The 19,217-nt window shown below is 43.3% G+C and overlaps 1 protein-coding gene across 1 annotated transcript in view; it reads right to left on the bottom strand.

The window, feature by feature from the left end:
- Nucleotides 1–19,217, bottom strand: part of LOC311000982 (disks large-associated protein 1-like) — a gene marked incomplete at both ends in the record, with an annotated part of 103,135 nt that overhangs the window by 16,256 nt on the left and 67,662 nt on the right. The window contains 6 exons of the mRNA XM_083991915.1: nucleotides 3,438–3,689; nucleotides 5,936–5,981; nucleotides 8,605–8,687; nucleotides 8,866–9,024; nucleotides 9,163–9,288; nucleotides 11,380–11,504. Coding sequence (XP_083848041.1) covers nucleotides 3,438–3,689; nucleotides 5,936–5,981; nucleotides 8,605–8,687; nucleotides 8,866–9,024; nucleotides 9,163–9,288; nucleotides 11,380–11,504 — 791 coding nt within the window. The remainder of the gene's footprint in view (nucleotides 1–3,437; nucleotides 3,690–5,935; nucleotides 5,982–8,604; nucleotides 8,688–8,865; nucleotides 9,025–9,162; nucleotides 9,289–11,379; nucleotides 11,505–19,217) is intronic.

Genomic DNA, 19,217 nt, shown 5'->3' with positions numbered 1-19,217 from the left:
TTCAGCTTCTTTGAAGTGGGGTTGTATGAGCTACAAATGGCCATTAAAGGGACATTGTGTAACTTCTCCTGTTATCTATTCACGAAAATCGATTATTTGGTTCAAAAGTATATTTTTCATTAATCAGTAATCACCCCCATCAACAAACTGAAGTGTTCCGGTAAGCTCTGAATTTGCCGTTCATATCATTCATATCTACATGGAGCGGGTAAGCTCGGTGCTGGCTGCCATGTCGTGTCGCCATGTTTTTACGTTCAGCTTGTTTATGCCGTTACGTGCTGCGGCTGTCGTCCGTCTGCCGTCTGCCCAATTTCACGTGAATGCAGCATGAAAAATATGATTGAGTTGCTTGCAATATATAACGCTAGATGGGAGTAATTCCTACACAATTTACCTTTAAGTATAATATCTGCAGTTGAAAGGTCTCTGCTCCCCCCCACTGAGAAACACCAGCGCATCACACTGCACCAAGACACAGGCAGTACACTGTTGTCAATGAGGGACAATTAATCAGCGTATTTTTGCCGCCTGACTCCGCCCCTAACTTCCAGCTAATCCAAAAATAGGTTAATGAGGACTTTTGCAAGATTTTTAGCTTAGTTTTGCTACATTTCTACATTAATTAAACAGCTTTGGAGTAATTGTGAGGGTTAAATAAATGTTAAATTACTGTTACGAGTGAGAATGGAGGCTCTCTGCCTTCCACCGACAGTAATGTCTCTTGGCTAAAAACCAAACCAAGATCAGAGCCTCTGCTCCGGTGTCCCAGCTCACTTCTCTGCAGCACTGCAACACAAACGCGCCCCGTAACCCGCAATCTCTTGTTTATGACAGATAAGACTACACAAATATACACATGGTAACATGGTATATCATATATAACTCTATCCACTGCTCCATGGATAGCTTTCTAACCAGTTTCATTAAAAACAAATGCACATTGCCGGGAGGAGGGTTAATAAAACAGTGGAAAAGAGACCAGATTTACATAGTTCCCCTTTAAGAGGGGGAGCCAAAAACAGAAACCAATTACACATAAATGTAATTATTAACAGAACGTAAAAGGAAGAAAACTGAAAACTAGAAACTAAAACTGTTTTTGTACCAGGCTGTAAAATGCAAACTTACTTACCAAGCTGTTTTTATTCCTTTTAATTAGGTTTTACTCTAGTTATTTTTTATGTATTTTAATTTTCTTTCTCGTGGCTGTGACCCTAATCCCTTATGTCACTTATTGTGCTCCTCTAATAGAGAATCTATGTGTGTTTGTGCATGTGAAGTTGGTGACTGTAGGGACTGAATTGTCTTTTGGGGATAAATAAAGCTTTCTGACTATGATTCTAAAGTTGGACAGTTTATAGGAAAAACCACCCGACCTCTGAAGACACGAATATCTGAACATCGGAGCAACATTAGAAATCACGTTGCCACAAACCCAGTTGCTGTTCATTTTGCAGAGGCTAAACACAACATATCCACTTGTAGGGATTGAGACAATTAAAAAACCGCGCAGAGGGGGGGATATCAACACTCTGTTGCTTAAACAAGAACTGTATTGGATTCATACTCTGGACACTTTATCTCCTAGGGGGCTCAACGAAGATTTTGATATTAGACCCTGCCTGTAATGTTCCTTCTCTCTTATTGACTGTAGGTAAAAATATATATATGTATCCTGTTCTTTCTATTTTCTATGATCATTGTCGTGGGATGTTCTTTTACTACCAGTATACGTGTAAATGTATTTGTAATATTGGTATACCTCACTTTTTTTACTACTGGTATCTATGTGTATGCAGTGGCGCTGCCAGCCGGAATCCTGTACGCACTGTGCGTACAATTTTTTTCATAGGTGAAAAAAAGAAGAAGCAATTTTGTTTATTTTGAGGGGGTGTGATAAAGACGCTTGTTGTTTGTAACAGGCTAAACGTGCTGAGTTCATTGATTGTTAAACCAATCACTGGAAGCCTAACGTAAAAGCCAGTGATTGTCGTTTACGTCATGTCATCTGTCTCTTTTTGATTTCTGGCGCCTATTTACACTACGGCTATGTGATGATTACGCCCGGTCCAGTATAGAAATGTCAAAAAGACAGTTGAGCCTTTTCCAGGCACAGAGGTTCGCGCTCTGGCGCATCTGGCACAATCTGTTAACGGCACCGAAAGGAAACTGGCTCCGTTCCGCGGCTATTTCGCGTCCGATGTCCATGTTAAGCAAGCGTTGTTATTGATATTGTAGCGTCCGAACCGACGTAACTACAACAACATAACACAAACTTATCTGACAGCTCTCACTTCTTCCTCTGCTCCTCCTCACTCACACACACACACACAGGTCTTCCTCACACTCACTCCGGCCCCTCAGTTTCTCATCCAACCATACCCTACCTGCCCGTACACATTCACAGTCAGTCAGAAATCACACATCATAACAACAACATTACTGCGGGGTCACATCAATATTTTCAGTTGTGCAGTATATTAATGAGCCACAAGTCCCATTGCTACGTGGCATGATAAGCACACCAGTGTTTGTAGAGCCTGCATGGTGTGCGACCTCCTCCCATGAGGGGGGTCGCCCGGAAAAAAAATTATTGTAGCCTATTTGCCGTTTCTTGTGTGCGTACATTGAAATTGAATCCTGGCGGCGCCACTGTATACTTCTATATACCGGTATATCCACCTTATGTGGTCATTTGATTCTTGAATTTATAGACAGTGGCGCCTCTTTATTGTAGTTAGGTTGCTGTGTCCCTACTACATAATACAACAACTCTGCCTGTTTATTTATTCTCTACAGAATGATGATTGTTTGTACTCTATAGATCTATGATGCTTTTGTCTACAAAAAATGTTTTTCTCCACCATGTACTTACCTCATGGAAAATGTATTTTTGCTTGTATTAATTTTTTTCTATATGGATATTTTGTGGAAGTCACACCCCCCTTCTTTTCAAAATGGTTGACTCCAATTTGGTTGATTGCTCTCCTGGGCGGGGTCACTTTGTATTTAAGCAGTTCCCTGTCTGTACCAGCTACACAGCAGTTTGAAAAAGAGCATTGTTGCTCGAAACATCACGCTATTAAATCCTCTGAAGGGAGCTCCTATGGTGTGCGGATTTTTTTCTTTATTTCAAAGTTGGACAGTTTAACATGAGAGTCTTTGGAGACTGACTCACTGTAGTGGTCAGTAGAGGAACGGCAGCTTTTTGTAGCTTTAAAGCTGGACCGTATGGAAACCAGACTAATATATCACTACCTGATATCAGCTGATGAGGTGAATGTTGTAATGTTGCTTATTTCAGCAGAAACAGAAATAGATAAATAGTCTTCATCAGGGCACCAGATAAATAGTCTCTGTGGCTTTGTAGCCGCCTTCAGCCTTCATGGACCAAGTCTCCCACCTACCTCCAGTATAGTGGAGCTATTGAAGTTGACATCGAGGGGGTCGTCCGACACGCTGTCTATCCAGGGGTCGGGAGGGGGGAGAATGGACGGATCGAAGCCCACATCCTCATAGTCGTCGGAGGCACAGGCGTGGTAGTGGTTCCCTGAGCCCTGGATGCTGACAGTGGAGGTGGCGGCATCGCGGGAGTATTGACGAGACAGGGCACCGGACGACAGGACCTCCAAGTCCGTGTCTGGAGAGTCCAGGGGGGTGTCCATCAAGTCGGGCAAGTCCAGATCTGCCTGGACGGGGATCATGAATAATTCCCAATGACAATGATGCAAGTGAAAAGACTTTGTGACTTTTTCCTTCTCTGTTGAGGGGAATGTTTGGACCTTCACCTGACTGTACCTTCTTCAATACACTCTATAACAGACCAGATAACCAGATGACCCCTTCACACAGTATCACATGATAAGGAAATCTTGTTAAATCTGAGACTTATTTTCATTAAATGATGCAAATACAAGACAAGTGGAAAAAAAAGGGAAACATATGAAGACAAAAACAAGCTATTAAAGGGTTAGAGAAGACAAATACTACAGTATACTGGTACAAACAGTGCTGTATATACAGTATATATGAATTGATGTTGTGGTGTAAGTATGTATGTGTATGTGTTGGTCTGTGCGTGTGTATGAGTGTGGATACGTATGTGTTGGAAATAATGGGGATGAACTGGAACAATTGGAACACGAAAAAGAGAAAGCGTATAAGCAAAGAAATATACATGCAAGATGGGAGAGAAAGAGAAAAGAGAGAGAGAGAAGTGAAAACAAACAACCCAAAAAAGGGGGAAAAAAACCCAGCTACAACATCAGCCTTCTCCTTCCTGTTTCTTAAATTGGTTTAAAGTTCTATTCAGATGCTCACAGCTGGTTCAGGTTTAAGACCCTGGTCTAGTTTAAGTTCACATTTATTCTAAACCTCCATCTCTGACTAACTTCTTGTCTTGACTTCTTGTCTTCACCATGACTGTGACTTGACACTTCTATCTTCAGAGAAAGCTAAAACTTTGGCTTGATACAAAAAGACTCATCCTGTGGTTAACCTCAACAATAAGGATGCAGCGTTTATGAAACGTTATGTTAGACTGAAGGTTATTCTCACTGTGCAGTGATCAGACCTCTGTGGAGGCTGCACAGCTCTCCAAATGTTATGAATGAAGGGATATATTTAGATATACGACATCTTAAAGCAGAAGTAAGTGGTCCGGTCGTTTTCGCTAATGCTGCGTTCCAGGCAGGCTTTTGAAATCGTAAATTACAGCTTCAAGTCACAACTTACGACTTTGTAGCGTTCCAGGCAACCCACTCGTGTTTTTCCGACCTGTTTTACCGGTGAAAGTCACTATAACGGCCACTCGTAACTTCCGACCGGTGAACTCGTACCAGATCGAACTGGTACGACTTCACGGTCGGAAAAATACGAGTTTCCTTGAACGCACCATAACAGTCCTCGTCGCTACGTCACCACATTCACCGCGTCCCTTGGCTGCACACACAGCCCTGCATGCCGTTCTCTCTCCTCATTGGATAAAAACTGTAGGATACGATAAATGTTTTCTCCTCGGCTCAGAGCAGAGCAGAGTGACTGACAGACCCGTGTTTCAGACCAAACACTCTATGTAAGTGATTGCTGTCGGAAGATATAACTATTTAAGACTTATATTAACACAAATATATCACTTACTTCTGCTTTAAGGAGCAAAGTCCTCATGGACACATCTCACATGATATTGTATGTAGATGCATGTTTCCATTACATGATATCAGACCTGAACTGAACGAATGAAACAAACACTACACCCACACTGTGATGACATTCTGATGATACTGAAACATATTTAACTCAAAGATTAAGATAATGTTGTGAAATGTGTGACTGCCAGTTAAATTTTTCTATGAACTATTTGACTGTTTAAAAAATATATATATTTTATATAACTTTTTACTATTGTTTCATCCAAAGTCCTTTTTAACTGGTTCAGTGGGTTGTCGGTGACGGATAAAAACAGGCTTAAGAGCCTCATCAAAATCTGCTCAAAGATTATAGGAGTTCAGTAAAAAGATCTAAAGTCACTCTGGGAGAATTGTGTTATCCAGAGATGAAAAGCATTATAATCCAACCTAACCACGTTCTCTTTCTTTCAGTTCTTTCAAAGCCCTCAGGGCGGCGCTGTTGCGTACCCGTGAGGAAAACAAACCACTGCTCAAACTCCTTTATTCCTTCAGCTCTTAGACTCTTAAGCAGAAATGGCAGGAAGAATAGTCAGTTTCTTATCTCCTGTATGTTCACTGCTGTAGACCACATACAGTATGATGAGTTGTATAGCTGTATGGGAATTTGTATTTATTTTTTAAAATGTATATCCTGAATCTGAATCTGAAAACATATAAAAAACAATATGGAGACAGAGCAGTGGACAGAAAGTAACCAAACCTACAGTAAACAAGTCTCTAACAACAGAGCAGTAGTAGAGACTTACCTGTACAGCTGCTGTCACACTGTTGGAGCGCTGGAACCGCCGATACCTGACCACCAGGGAAAACACACTGTAAGTACTAAAATACCAAACAATTATGATCACATTCTGATTACTGCTGATGATACTTCCCAGTGACCATGGTAACCACTGATATCAATGAGAGCTTTGTGTGTACCTGTAACTCTGGGCCCTGCATTGTTAGGAACAACAGCTTCTGATAAACAGCTTTCACATTAGGGACCGGAGCTGGAGCAGTTTACAGACCCTCAATTATTCATCCATGATGAATTTTCTGTTGGGCACAACTTCTGCCAGTAAACCCGGAACTCTGTTAGTGCTTTTAGCACTTCCGGTTCCCTTGTCTAAAGGTCAATACATTTTTTGAATGGGATTTTAGTAAAATACCCCAAATTAGGTCTGTGGTTAACAAAAACTTAAGTGAGTTTCAGATTTTGTTCTACGACATAAAACACGTCAGTAAATACCCTACTTGTGAATTTTGAAGCTTTTACATGTTGTGAAAAAGGCGGTTGCTAACAAGTTGCCGAATACGACTATAAACCCTGTCAGGGACATTAAAGGGATAGTTTAACATTTTGGCAAATTGGCAATTGCTATAATCCCTATAGTCATAGCAGTAGGTTCGTTACAATTGTCGGTGTAAGCTATTTTTAGAACGGCAGAGCAGAGCCAAGCTCAGAGCTATGCTACGGAGGCTAATGGGATTTCTTGGTTTCTCTCATCAAACTCATCAAATACACAATCCAACAACTCCAAAACACTCTAGAGAATGGAGGCTCTCTGCCTTCTACCTAGTGTCTCTTGGCCGAAAACCAACTTTGCAAGATCAGAGCCTCCGACCCGGTGTCCCAGCTCTCGTCTCTGCGGCACCGCCACACAAACGCGCCCTGTAACCCAGAGTCTCTTGTTTATGGCAGATAAGACTGCAGAAATGTGATATATAACATTATGTACCACTCTATTGATAGCTTTCTCGCCTGCGTCCTTGTAAACAAATGCACATGGCCGGGACGAGGGTTAGCAAAACAAAAGCAACTGGACTTATTACAATTACAATTACAACGTAATTGCTCTTTAAAGTCAAGATCTTTCATTCATCTACCTGACCCTGCATTTTGAGTCCAGTCATCTGCTAAACCTGACACACATGTCCATTTTTCCTGCTTCAAACACATCAATTTTGAGGACAACATGTTCACCTGCTGCCTAATATATCCCACCCACTAACAGATGCCATGATGAAGTGTTATTCACTTCACCTGTCCGTGGACCACATGTTATACCTGATCGTGTGTTGCGTAACTTCTAAGCTGATAGTCAAACATGTTTTCAGTGGATGTGGGGCTCATTCAAGGATTCATATAGAGGAGAGTGTTGACTTGGTGTCTTCAGGCTGTGAATCTCAGCAAACAGGTCCAATGTGCTTCACACTGTTGCCCAAATGAGAGACCCTGCAGTTAAACCTAGAGCACACTAGGGAGTCAGTGAATCTCATACACCCCCACCGAGCCTTGGGAATGTTATCGGCTGTTTGGAGGTGGAGGACGAGGAGAGGGACGTCTGGGCTGCCTCACTTTGCCTGCAACACTCAGCAGCATTTATTAGAATTTATAGCAGAGAACAACCTTGGCAGATGAGTGTGTGGGTGTTTGTTTGAGACCAGAGAGAGAAATAATTACACGACAGTCGGAAATGACTCAGCTAGATCTCCAAAACTGCTCAAAGCAGTGTCTGAAGGAAAACACGCCATATGTAACTTCAGTGACTGAATATATCAGTACGTGAAAAACACAGTGTATGTGATTTCTAGCAAACTGCCTTTAACGGTTCTGTTTTGTAAGTTCTCACTGCAGCTGATCACATGATGGCACAGATGATGGTGATGGTCTGTTGTTTGTAATAAAAGGTGTAATAATACAACATCTCAGCAGCTACGTATTTAGTACCGACTACTGTCGTCATTTCATAGAAATAGAGAAGTTAGCCCCTCCTGTGACTGCCCCTTCACTTAAATGATGACCACAATGTTCATATGGACACGGGACGATTATTACAGACTTAAAGGAGACATATCATGTCCCTTTTCCACAAATTAAAATAGTTCCTAGGTGTCTTAAGGACATGTCTGTGACATGCTTCTGTCAAAATACCCCAAGAATCAAACATCACAGCTCTTTACATCCACTCAAAACAGCTCTTTTGAGAACAGCTGGTTGAAGTGCCCGTCCCGTTAAATGCAAATGAACCACTGCTTGCCCCGCCCCTTCTACTGGTACCAGGTAGGGGTGGGGTTATGCAAATTTGAAAACTAATTACATAATTGCTAGACAACTGAGAGAACAGCTCATAAAACCACATAGATTTTAAAAGGGAGCCTGAAAATCTTTGTCAATTCTCACATTTTGGGGATCGTAAGTTCAAGACAAACACTGTTAAAGAGCCATAATATGTATAATGTCACCTTTAATTCTCAGCCCGAACCAAGCCCCTCCAAAAAATGAGCCTTCAGAAAGTGATATTTCCATAATATGTCCCCGTAAAAATATAACAATTTCCTTGGAAATAGACTGTCCAGCCTTGTTCACATTTACTGCAAATGATCAGATACACAACAGAAGTCAAAAGGATTATTCAGACTTGTTCCTCACCCTCTTTCGTCCTCCACTTGCACCCCCACAGATGTGAACTTGGATGGGTCCTCTGGATCTGGAACCTCCTCCGGTCCGTCCACCTGCAGGGGACAGACTCTAATAATCAAGACTAATAATAAATTCATGAAAATGCCAGGTTTTGTGTTTTATTAGTATTTTTTGACTATGCAGAAACAAAGATGTAGTGGTTCTCCATCCTGCGTTAGACAAAGCCAGACTTCTGTCTACTCCTCCACACCTGCTCATCATCATAAATACCTGGATGCCTATGGAGAGACATTTGCCCTTCCTGAGTGCTTCTTTTCTGTATTCATCCCGGTGGTCTTCTAGAACCGGCCCCCTGCTCAGGATTGAGGGGGCGGGGGTGCTGACTGTCATGGTGCTGTTACTGACATGCTGACTGGCTGGTCCGTGGACCTGCACAGGAGCAAAGAGAGCAAGACGTGAAGCACAGTGTGAGTACACGATTTTTGAAAGTTATAAACAATAAATAATGAAAGTTCCAACTTGTTTCCAGTACAAACGCTGCATTATTAAACAATAAAACGCACTGACCTGTGCATTGGCAGCCTCTATAGCCGCCGTCAAAGCCTTCATGCTGTCAATGCTTTCTGTGGAGTTACTGAGCCCTGATTGGATAGTCATATCACCCCTGGGTCCCTCCTCCTCCATGTAGGCATCCTGGTTGGTTTCAGAAAACATGGAACAATGAGCTGTTACATATGAAATCAATTCAGGATGAAAACAAAGGGAAATGTAGCAGGCATGACTGATACAGGTGTCATATGATACTGGTTTGAAACAGTAGCCAGGTTTACATACAGACTTTTTTTCATTCTGATTCAAATCATTCCAAATGAAGATTTAATATCAACTGTGAACATGTGACATGATCTATTCTGATCTGGTGTTTACATGTGAGTCTGCATTTATTCAGAATGGACGTTTCACAGCCATGTGACATGCGCAGAGAGTTCTCAAAAAGCCAGGCCGGCCCGATCAGTCCAACCAGGCGCACTGGTTTGGGCCAAAATGAAATGACTTGTCTCATTTTTTGGGGCTGGGTTCGGGCCGAGAATTAAAGGGAACATATTATGGAAATATCACTTTTTGAAGGCTCTTTAACATATGTTTGTCTTGCCTCCCGGCCCCCAAAATGTGAGAATTGACAAAAGGCTCCTTATCACCTCAGGACGTCAACGGCTTCATTTGGCATTTTTAATTGTTGACTCAACAACATCAAACACGATCTTATCTAACACACAGGGCAATGAGATGAGAGGAAGATGACGTTTCAATAAACAAGATTTTTTGTGCAGTTACACATGATTACGTGTTTATGGTAAAAATAGGAAGCGAGGGAGGGACATGCAGCGGATATTGATTGCCGTTTTTAAGTATATCTTTTGGGGGCTTTTTCGCCTTTAATGGACAGGAGATAGAGTTGAGAGACAGACAGGAAATGGGAGGCAGAGAGGGGGGAATGACACGCAGGACAGGGCCACTCGACGCGGGATTCGAACCGGGGCCGCCTATTAATGAGAAATACTGGATGCGCTGGTTGATAAGCTTCGTTTTTACCGAGGAGGAACTATGACCCTGCGAATTATGGCATTTTCATCATAATTTTCTGATGCGATACATCTAGATGCGCATCTCAATACGCTGATGGAAACGCAGCTACAGACATGTCTTTAAGACACCTGGGAACTATTTTAATTTGTGGCATAATATGTCTCCTTTAATGCTAATGAGTCGGCCTGTGTTGAGTCCGAGCTTCAACACCTGCATGTCAGGCTGGGTCAGGTTTTAATGTTCAGGCCCGTTGAGAGCTCAAGGGCAGATTGATCAAAACTTCATGTGACCGACCAAAGATGGAGATCTATCGACTAAGTAGCACAGTAGTTGTATGTTGAGCCGGAGCATGAGCAGAAAAAACACAGCCAGACAACATTCTGTTTCAGCAGTTAAGCTGCGTTCACACCGGACCTTTTGTTTTTAGAACGAGCGACGAGTTTACATGTTAAGTGAATGCAAACGAGCGATTGAGCGTTTAATCGCCCAGGCGAAAAAACGCTGGGGCTCGGAGCAACAGCGACGGAGCGTTTTTTCGCTCTGTCGCTCGGCGCTCAGCGCTGATTGGCTGCCGTAATCCCGGTGGTGCTGGTGTAAACAGAGACACATGGCAGTGGGCATGACGTCATCAAAGCGAAAATGCGAGTCTGTGGCTCTGTGCCAAATTGACGAGCGAATGCAGCTGAGCGACGGAGCGTTTTTTTCTGAGCAATACGAGCGTCAGCGACAAAAATAAAGGGTCCGGTGTGAACACACCTTTACATGATATAATTTGACTTTTGATCAGTTTGGGAGAAGAAATATTCTACCCCTCTTTGTGCCAGTTTATTCTGACTTAGGTGTACAGTATATATGCAGCATTTTCATTCAGTTTGGACATCTAAACCGATAACAACAGTAATGTGTCTACACGTAAATCCAATTCATTTATCTTATCTTATCTTATTTCTTGGCTGCTATCTTCTTTATCTATGTTCATTTCAGCTGTAGCCAATGAGGCTGCTGAATGTGTAAAAACTGATGCTATACACCGAAAACTGGTTGGTTCGCACACATTGACTATAATTTCTTGAGAGTGTAACATCAAGGCGTGAACTACAGGGGTTGGTACCACAGGGCTCCCCCTGGACCCCACTGGATAGAGGCTGTGATGTTCTATTACCACACTAAAAGGCCAACAGACAACAGCATCAGTACCTGTGCAGACTCTGTGCTGCTCTGGGCTGTGATGGAGATGTAGGGCTTGGAGGCCGTGGAGCAGGTGGAGGTCCGGGGCGGCACCGGCGGAGGGGTTTTCTTGTAAGTGGTGATGCAAGATGAAACTACAAAGAATCAGAGAAAAAAGAAAAAAGGTGTGTTATAGTGTCATACTGTAGGAACAAGAGTCACAGTCACTCTCCATGTTATAGTGTTTGAGTTATAAGGGAAAGAAGTCACACATTTGATTCGATTCGATTGCCTGATGGATCCTACATGTGAATGACGTAGGTGTCCAGTGGGTGTTTTCTTGAACAAATGCCTGTTTATTTGGATTCTGAGTATTATGTGTGAGTAGCAGAATAAGGGAGGAGAAGTGTGAGTAGAATGTATTGTAGTTTTGTGAATTGTATTGAATTGTGTATTGTATTGTGTACAAAGAACAAAGTAGAAGAATTCCTGGTCAAATTAACATTCCAAAGACACAGTTTCCCAGCCTACAACACATCTTTTGTGGAACGATCAATGAACGATCGCTCATGAACTTGTTCATATTTTGGGCAAACGTGAACTGAACATACTGTATTTCCGCTTGATGAACGTTATTGTGAACGCATTCATTCTGCCGTTTGTGAACGGCGCTCTCTGACAGTATGACTTCATTCAAGAGTGTGCCAGATTTCCATAGAGCCTTCCAGGCGAAACCCAGGGCTTGACATGTAGCTGAAAAACCACAGAATCTGGCAACACCAAACACCATAGTGTCATCAAAAAAACAAAAACAAAAGGCATGCTTCCACTTTTTCTTTCTTTTTTACTAGGCCTACTGCTACTCTCCTCTTTTACTGACTTGCTCTCGCTTTTTTCCGGCCATCTGGCGTTTTTAATAACGTTGGGTTTTAAAAATGCCGCTTATTTCAGGGCTTTCTCTTAGCGTCACATCCTGCTTTGAGTCTGACCAATCAGCACAGAGTAAATCTCAAGCCCCACCGGGACTTTTTCAAGGCCGATCTGAGTACCTACCCCCAGACAGGGACTCTGTTCGGCCCCTTAAGGTTCCTGTAAACGGCCCTGTTGAATGATGAACTATGAACTGAACTAATTTGTTTTCAAACACTGCTAGCCTGTAACCTGAGCAACAATGCTAGACGTCACTCTATGTTACAGCGCCACATACAGGCCTGGTATATGTACTACAGTGTTTAGAATGGTTTTCAGTGGTTTTGTGTGCCAGCAGACATGTCTTGAAACAACACTGTGTATGGAGAACCTTTTGCGAACTAACATGTTTAGGGAAAGCTCAGTTTCTGTATGGACAAGGCCTAAACTGATCAACTCTTCAACAGCGTTCAACCAATAAGACAATAATAATAAGTCAAAGGATGTGCCCTTCCCTCCTGCCAGCTCCAGGTTTTAATTTGATTCCTGAAGCTGTATGAATTCAATTTCCTTTAATTGGCTCTCAGTTTTCACATCAGAGTGGAGGAGATTAGAGAGGAGGGAAAGTTAAATTCATGATAATTACCCTGCTTCAATTCAACTGTAATCCCCTGTGTAGAGTGGATGAGTGAAAGCCTTGTTGGATTACCATTGCTTTGAAAGCCGCGTCACCGGTGGAGCTGTCACCGAGCATGCACACCACCTACGGAACATCCACCCCTTTCTTTCATTCATCCCATGCTGTGGTGGAACAGCCATTTTCCCCTTATCCATAACCGCATTGTTTGACAATCTGCAGCCATGCTACGCACTTAGCTGGTGGCTATGAAAAAATCTAAATATAGACGTGAAATGACATTTATTCATGCTCATGTGTTCATAAATAAGATGAAGCCTGAGGGAGAGCTACAGTACACCAGCTTGTTATGTAGATATGCAGCTAGCTGCGAATGCTCTGCAGGGAGGAGGGCAGCTACAGGAGCTACACACAGACACGTACTGTAGTGACAAAGTAACACAGTTCCGTCTCACACACAGTCACTGCAGAGGAGACCACATGTTGGAGCACCTTGACCTCCAGAGATCACCAGGAAGAAGCAAGCTCTCTACAGAAGCACTCTGAAGACTGTCAGACACGTCAGAGATGTTGCTTCAGTGACAAGATGATGGTGAGTCATCCTTTCTGATCCGGGCTCAGATCTCTCTGGATGGATTTGTTGTTTGCACGCGCTCATCTTCCCTCAGGATGAACCATAATAACCTCCTGATTCTATGACTTTCTGTAAACCTTTCAGTTTACAACCTAAACAACCAGGGCTCTAAAATAACACATTAAAGGGATAGTTCAACATTTTGGTAAATCGGCCCATTACCATAATCCCTATAGCAGTAGGTTTGTTACCTTTAATTGTCGGCGCAAGCTATTTTTAGAACAGCGGAGCAGAGCCGCAAGCTGCTCAGAGCTACGCTACGGAGGCTAGTGGGATTTCTTGGTTTCCCTCATCAAACTCATCAAATACACAATCCAACAGAACGTTTTGGAGTTGTTGCTGTTAGCATGCTAACAGGCTAAAGTTGTTGAACATCATCTCTCTCTGAAACTGGACTGGGGCATATTTCTCTATACTTCTTCTCTACATCCTTATCTATAAGGCTTTGATTGCCATGGCAACAGGCGATAAAATAGTCTCCAGATGGTCACCATCAGTCACAATAGATGCTTCACAGTAAGACATTGTATAATATGTGTGAGGGAGGCCTAGAATTAAGAAAACTCCTTGACGCCTCTCAGAGTGTAGACTATTCTTACTCTATTACACCAAATGTTGTGGACATTGACGTTGCAGGAAAAGCCATATTCTATTATTTCATAATGTTACATAATCTCAGCCTGATGAAGCACAATAAACACTCCTGCATTTAAAGGAGCTTGAGGCAAGATCAAGGAATAAAACTCATTAGCGATACAACGGCCGTAGCGGCCGTCAGGGTTACTGCAGCCATCAGCCAAGCTGGTGCGGGAGCGCGCATCAACTCTCCACAGCAGTGCAGCTGATGCTGTGACAGTGACACTGTGGCTGAATTGGAAACGGCATAACGTTACTATACCAGTGTTTTACATTAATCAGCCGCCACAGTTTCGTTTGGGTCCGCCGCAGCAGTCTCTCACAGAAAAAAAGAACAGCTTTCACTCTCTCATCTCTGCCAGTCAGCCCCTCTACCTGCTGTCTCTCTCGCGACACACACACACACACACACACACACACGTTGCGCTTGGCTGTTAATAAACAGTAAATGCGCCATGCCGCGCTCATTGTACAGTGCTCAATTTACCGCGACACCCGGAGGTTGCCCGCCCAGGCATCAGGTCAGCACACCGGCCGCAGCCGCCTCTGTGAGCCGCTGGTGCCGCTCGGCTGCTCTACTGGCTCTGCACTCCTCCGGACACGTCGGAGAATTTCCTTACAGTTTGGATAAACTGACCGCGGATGAATCAATCGGCTCATTGTAAAACTATTTATTTATTTATTGAAGTAGCCTAAATATGGTGATTTTTGTACGTACAGAGCCCTAACGGCTGAAATACACTGGGAACGGCCGCGGCGCGAAACGTACGTCGCGCGACAGCCGCAGCAGCTCGCGCCCATTCAGTCAATGGAAGCTCCTCCACCGGCCATGTGAGCGACGCGCACTCCAGCGGCCGTCGCGCGGCGTTTCTCTTCTTTTTCGCGCAGAGTCTATTTTATTTCCTCGTCGCGTACTACGCGGCCCTCCAACAGGTAGAAAACTACAGAGAACTGTGTATAAAACGAATATATTACGTTTAAAAGTGATTTAAATAAATGTCTCATGTACCAGAGGCAAAGCCAGTAGCAGTGCAACATTATGGGGTTTGTTTTTTTTACATTGTGGATCCATGATCGTGTAGTTAAACAGTTAATTGATACCATTTAATATAGTCTGCACTTGCAAACCCTACATAGTCAGCAAATTACCTGTGAAAAAGGTACTGTCAATCCATTTTAACAGGGGGGATGTGAAAATGTGTTGAGATGCATACAGTGCACTCATTTACTGCAGGCTTGACAAGGTGAAGCTGACAGCTGCCAGCAACAACAAACAGTGAAGCCGTGTCGCGTCGCGTCCGTGCCCGGTGTAGCAGTTAAAAAACTCCGCCCCGCTTACGTATCGCTTCGCGGCCGTTCACAGTGTATTCCTGGCGTAAGGCTGCGCTGCTCACACACACCTGAAGCTTCACTTTTCATTCAAATGAACTATTGCCACAGTGCCACTGTTAGATTTCATCAATACCAGCATTTATCACCTAAAAACAATTCAACCAGCCGGCAGAAAACCTCTAAAAAACTCTTTTTACAGTCTATGCTAAAACCTGTGGGGAAGTTACTCGGCTGGTTTTCTTCCCTGGGAGGAGGACAGCTGCTGCCCGGCCGATGAGCTCAGCTCCCCGGCTGCAGCCTCTGTGACGAGCCGCTGCTGCTGCGTGTGTGGCTCTGCACTCCGAAAAATATCGGAGAAAACCTACTTACAGACGTTATTTGGATAAACTGACAACAGATAGGGAATCTAAACTGTCACTTTCTCGCATGAAAAAATATTAAAATGTAAGAAAGTGACGTTATTTCTCTACTCGCTGCTCACATAACTGTTCAGGCTGCAAGACATCCGCCGACCGCTAGTCGCAAGCGGTGGAAAGCCGAAGCTGTCGAGGACGCGCATGCAGCGTCATTTGACGTCACATCCGCGGACTGCGCGGGAAATTCGGACCCAGAATTGCAGCGCATTTTGCAGCACACAGCCTGTTCAAGGCAACAGAGAGATACGCGAGTGGTCTCATTCTTTTTGGTTTTGAACGCTTCATCGCCCATTAGCAGTAAAAAACTTAAAACGCATGTGCATTTCTTGCCTCATAAACCTTTAAAAGAGCTGTGGCTTCTGAGAGGTTGGAGGCTGTCGTAAACTGTGAAGCAGTGTCGTCCCCTGGATTATACAGTAGTTCGGCCTAACACTGTTTGGTTTGACATGTGTTAAACTGCCACCATTAAAAGAAAACAGAAATTATAAAAACTCTAGACAGGAAGTGGAACTTTAAATCATCCTGTTTCAATGCGGTTACTTTGTCTATTAAAGAAAATATTCAGTAACATCCACTGACGTGTCTCCGTCCTCAGCGACTGACTGGTACAGTGGATGCAGATGACAGAGACGATGAGCCATGTCTGTCTGTGTCTCTGGTAGCTTTGTTCCCGATGCATCGTGGGACATGTGGACTCACTGCAGCAGGAACTCGCTCGCTTGCTCACGTCTATTTCCTTGTGGGTAAAAAAGGAAAGCTGTTGTCAAAGGCTAGCCAGGATGTTGTGTGTGTGGAGGGAGAAGTCTGATTCAGTGCCAGACTGTGTGATCCATGTGAAAAAAAAAATCTATTTTTGGTTTCAGTGGGGGTTACAATGGAACTTTTCTTTTTACTAACTTTATGTAAAACCAGGCAGGTCCCAGTGAGGCTGAGGAACCCCTGCAAACATCTGTGTGTACAGTACACACCATGTGCAGCTTCATGAAGTATGTCAAGTTTGGTATCATTGTGCATTTATAGCGACAAACACAAACCAATAGTTAGAGCCAGAAACTAGTGCTGAAGGACAAAGGGACACACTGTTGGACACATACTGTCATTTCACTGTGTAGAGATTTAAGATCCCTCCTCCGAAAATCTAACTTCTACATGACGCTTTTATATAATAAAAGATGTCGTCATATCAATGATCAGTCGACACCATGACAACCTCATGGAACAGATCCAAACTGTTTCATACATCACAAACGGAACCAATCCCATCAACTTCTGGTGATGAGGGAGGCGAGGCTAAATAAACTTGAAACCTTATTTGTTTATTTGGTCGGGACAATGCATATTAATAGACAGTGAGTGCTAGAGTACCCACAGTAAATACACCGGATTTAGCACATGTGCTAAATTACATCCGTAGTCCCCAAAACAATACAACAAGAAAAAGTCCAAAAAGACAGAGGACCAATAGATAACACGAAAAAGTGTATCAAAGACAGTGTGGTTGCATTAGCACAGTGTTACTCATTGCACGGCTCGCGAGCCACATGCGGCTCGTCAAGCTATAATGGGCTCTTTGCACAGCTCCACTACTTCCTGGACTTAATGCTGCTCCTTTGTTTCCTGTCTTACATTATTGGACAACCTGATTAATCCAGGTGTGTCTGAGTAGTCACAATGGTCAGACACACCTGGATTAATCAGGTTGTCCAATAATGTAAGACAGGAAATGAAGGAGCAGCACTAAGTTCAGGAAGTATTGGAGTTGTGCAAAGAGCCCATTGGTGGCTCACATGGTAGCTTCCTATGTGGTAACACAGCCAATACATTTTTTCAAATGTGCTACATAAACATACAACACTGGACTACAAAAACGCAAACATCCGAATTATACTTCTCCCTGCCTTCACCCAAATAATGAAGGTGAAAGGAAGTATTTTAAGCCTTAATGGTAATCCCTAAAGGGGGCACTGTCAAACCTAGCAACACAGCCCGCAAGCCATGTGGCATTGTTTACAACACTTGACTGCAGCTCAAGCTTGCAGGCAGCTAGGCTACGTTAGCTCCGCTAGCTCCTCCAGCGTCATGGGCCGTTTTTAACAAGAAAAGGAACAGAAACCAGCTCAAAAACCAGACGGACAGACACACAGTGTTGTAACGAATAGTGGAGTGGGTGAGGAAAATGAGTCTGAGGAAGCAGCAAAACAAAAATCAGCACGAAGACACCAGAGAGGGGACGAGCAGGCAAACAGCAGGTGTAATATAGGAAGCATACAAGATGAGCACAGAAAATTTCAAGACAAGTGGACAGACACATTTTTATTTGTTCTGCATGGCATGAACCCTAACAAACCCTCACTGTGATTGCAACAACAAACTACAAATACACATTAAGAAAGTCAAGGACATGCATGCCCAGCTTCCGCTCATCCCAGTATTAAGGTAAATATGGTCTTAAAGGTGTACAGAAAAGAAAATTGAATTTGAGCCCACTTTGGGTCATAAAATTAATGTGATAACTCATCTTTCAGACGTTGTAGGCCAAACTTTGTGCAAAATTCTATTTTTGAGTAAATCCGGGATGAAAGTGTGTATTTTTTTTTTCGCATTGGATAATGCAGGCGCACGGATTATACGTCAGCCTGTACACGATTCACCAGCCACTGATATTGGATCCGTCATCCGTCATTCAAACGTCTGAGACACGCACACACACACGGAGCTTGGGCTCACCCCAAACTTTGAATATCCCGCCCGCTCGATAACGACCAATCAAATTCGTTTTCCTCACTCGGGTAAACTCGTGTTGCAGCTCGTGACAACTCGGCGCGACAAACAGGACAAACGGCCATTTCTGTACACCTTTAAATGATAATGTATTGGCTGTGTTATTTCTTTTTTTGTGGGATGTCCAATTTATATGTAGAAATGCACATTTGCAAAGGTGACTTAGTATGTTGTCGCAAAAGTGGCTCTCCCCTTGATTTTGCACTGCCAATGTGGCTCTTGTGAAAAAAATAGTGAGGATCACTGCATTAGCACAACCATTCAAACATGTGTCAGTCTCTCTAATGTTTCACAGCCCAAGTGTATGTGTGAGCCAGCGTTTTTCAACCTTGGGGTCGGGACCCCACGTGGGGTCGCCTGGAATTCAAATGGGGTCGCCTGAAATGTCTAGTAATTGCTAAAAAGTTTTTAACCAATTAGGCTACTATTCTTTTTTAAATTATTATTTAAAACACCACACCTAATCTTAAAGCAGATATCAGCTTCACGGCCGTTTCGGCTAATGCTGCGTTCAAGGCAGGCT

Source organism: Trachurus trachurus (genome assembly GCF_905171665.1).
Source record: "Trachurus trachurus genome assembly, chromosome: 17".
Classification (NCBI taxonomy): Eukaryota; Metazoa; Chordata; class Actinopteri; order Carangiformes; family Carangidae; genus Trachurus; species Trachurus trachurus.
Note: the sequence above shows the minus strand (reverse complement) of the source record. Positions and strands in the feature narration are given on the sequence as shown.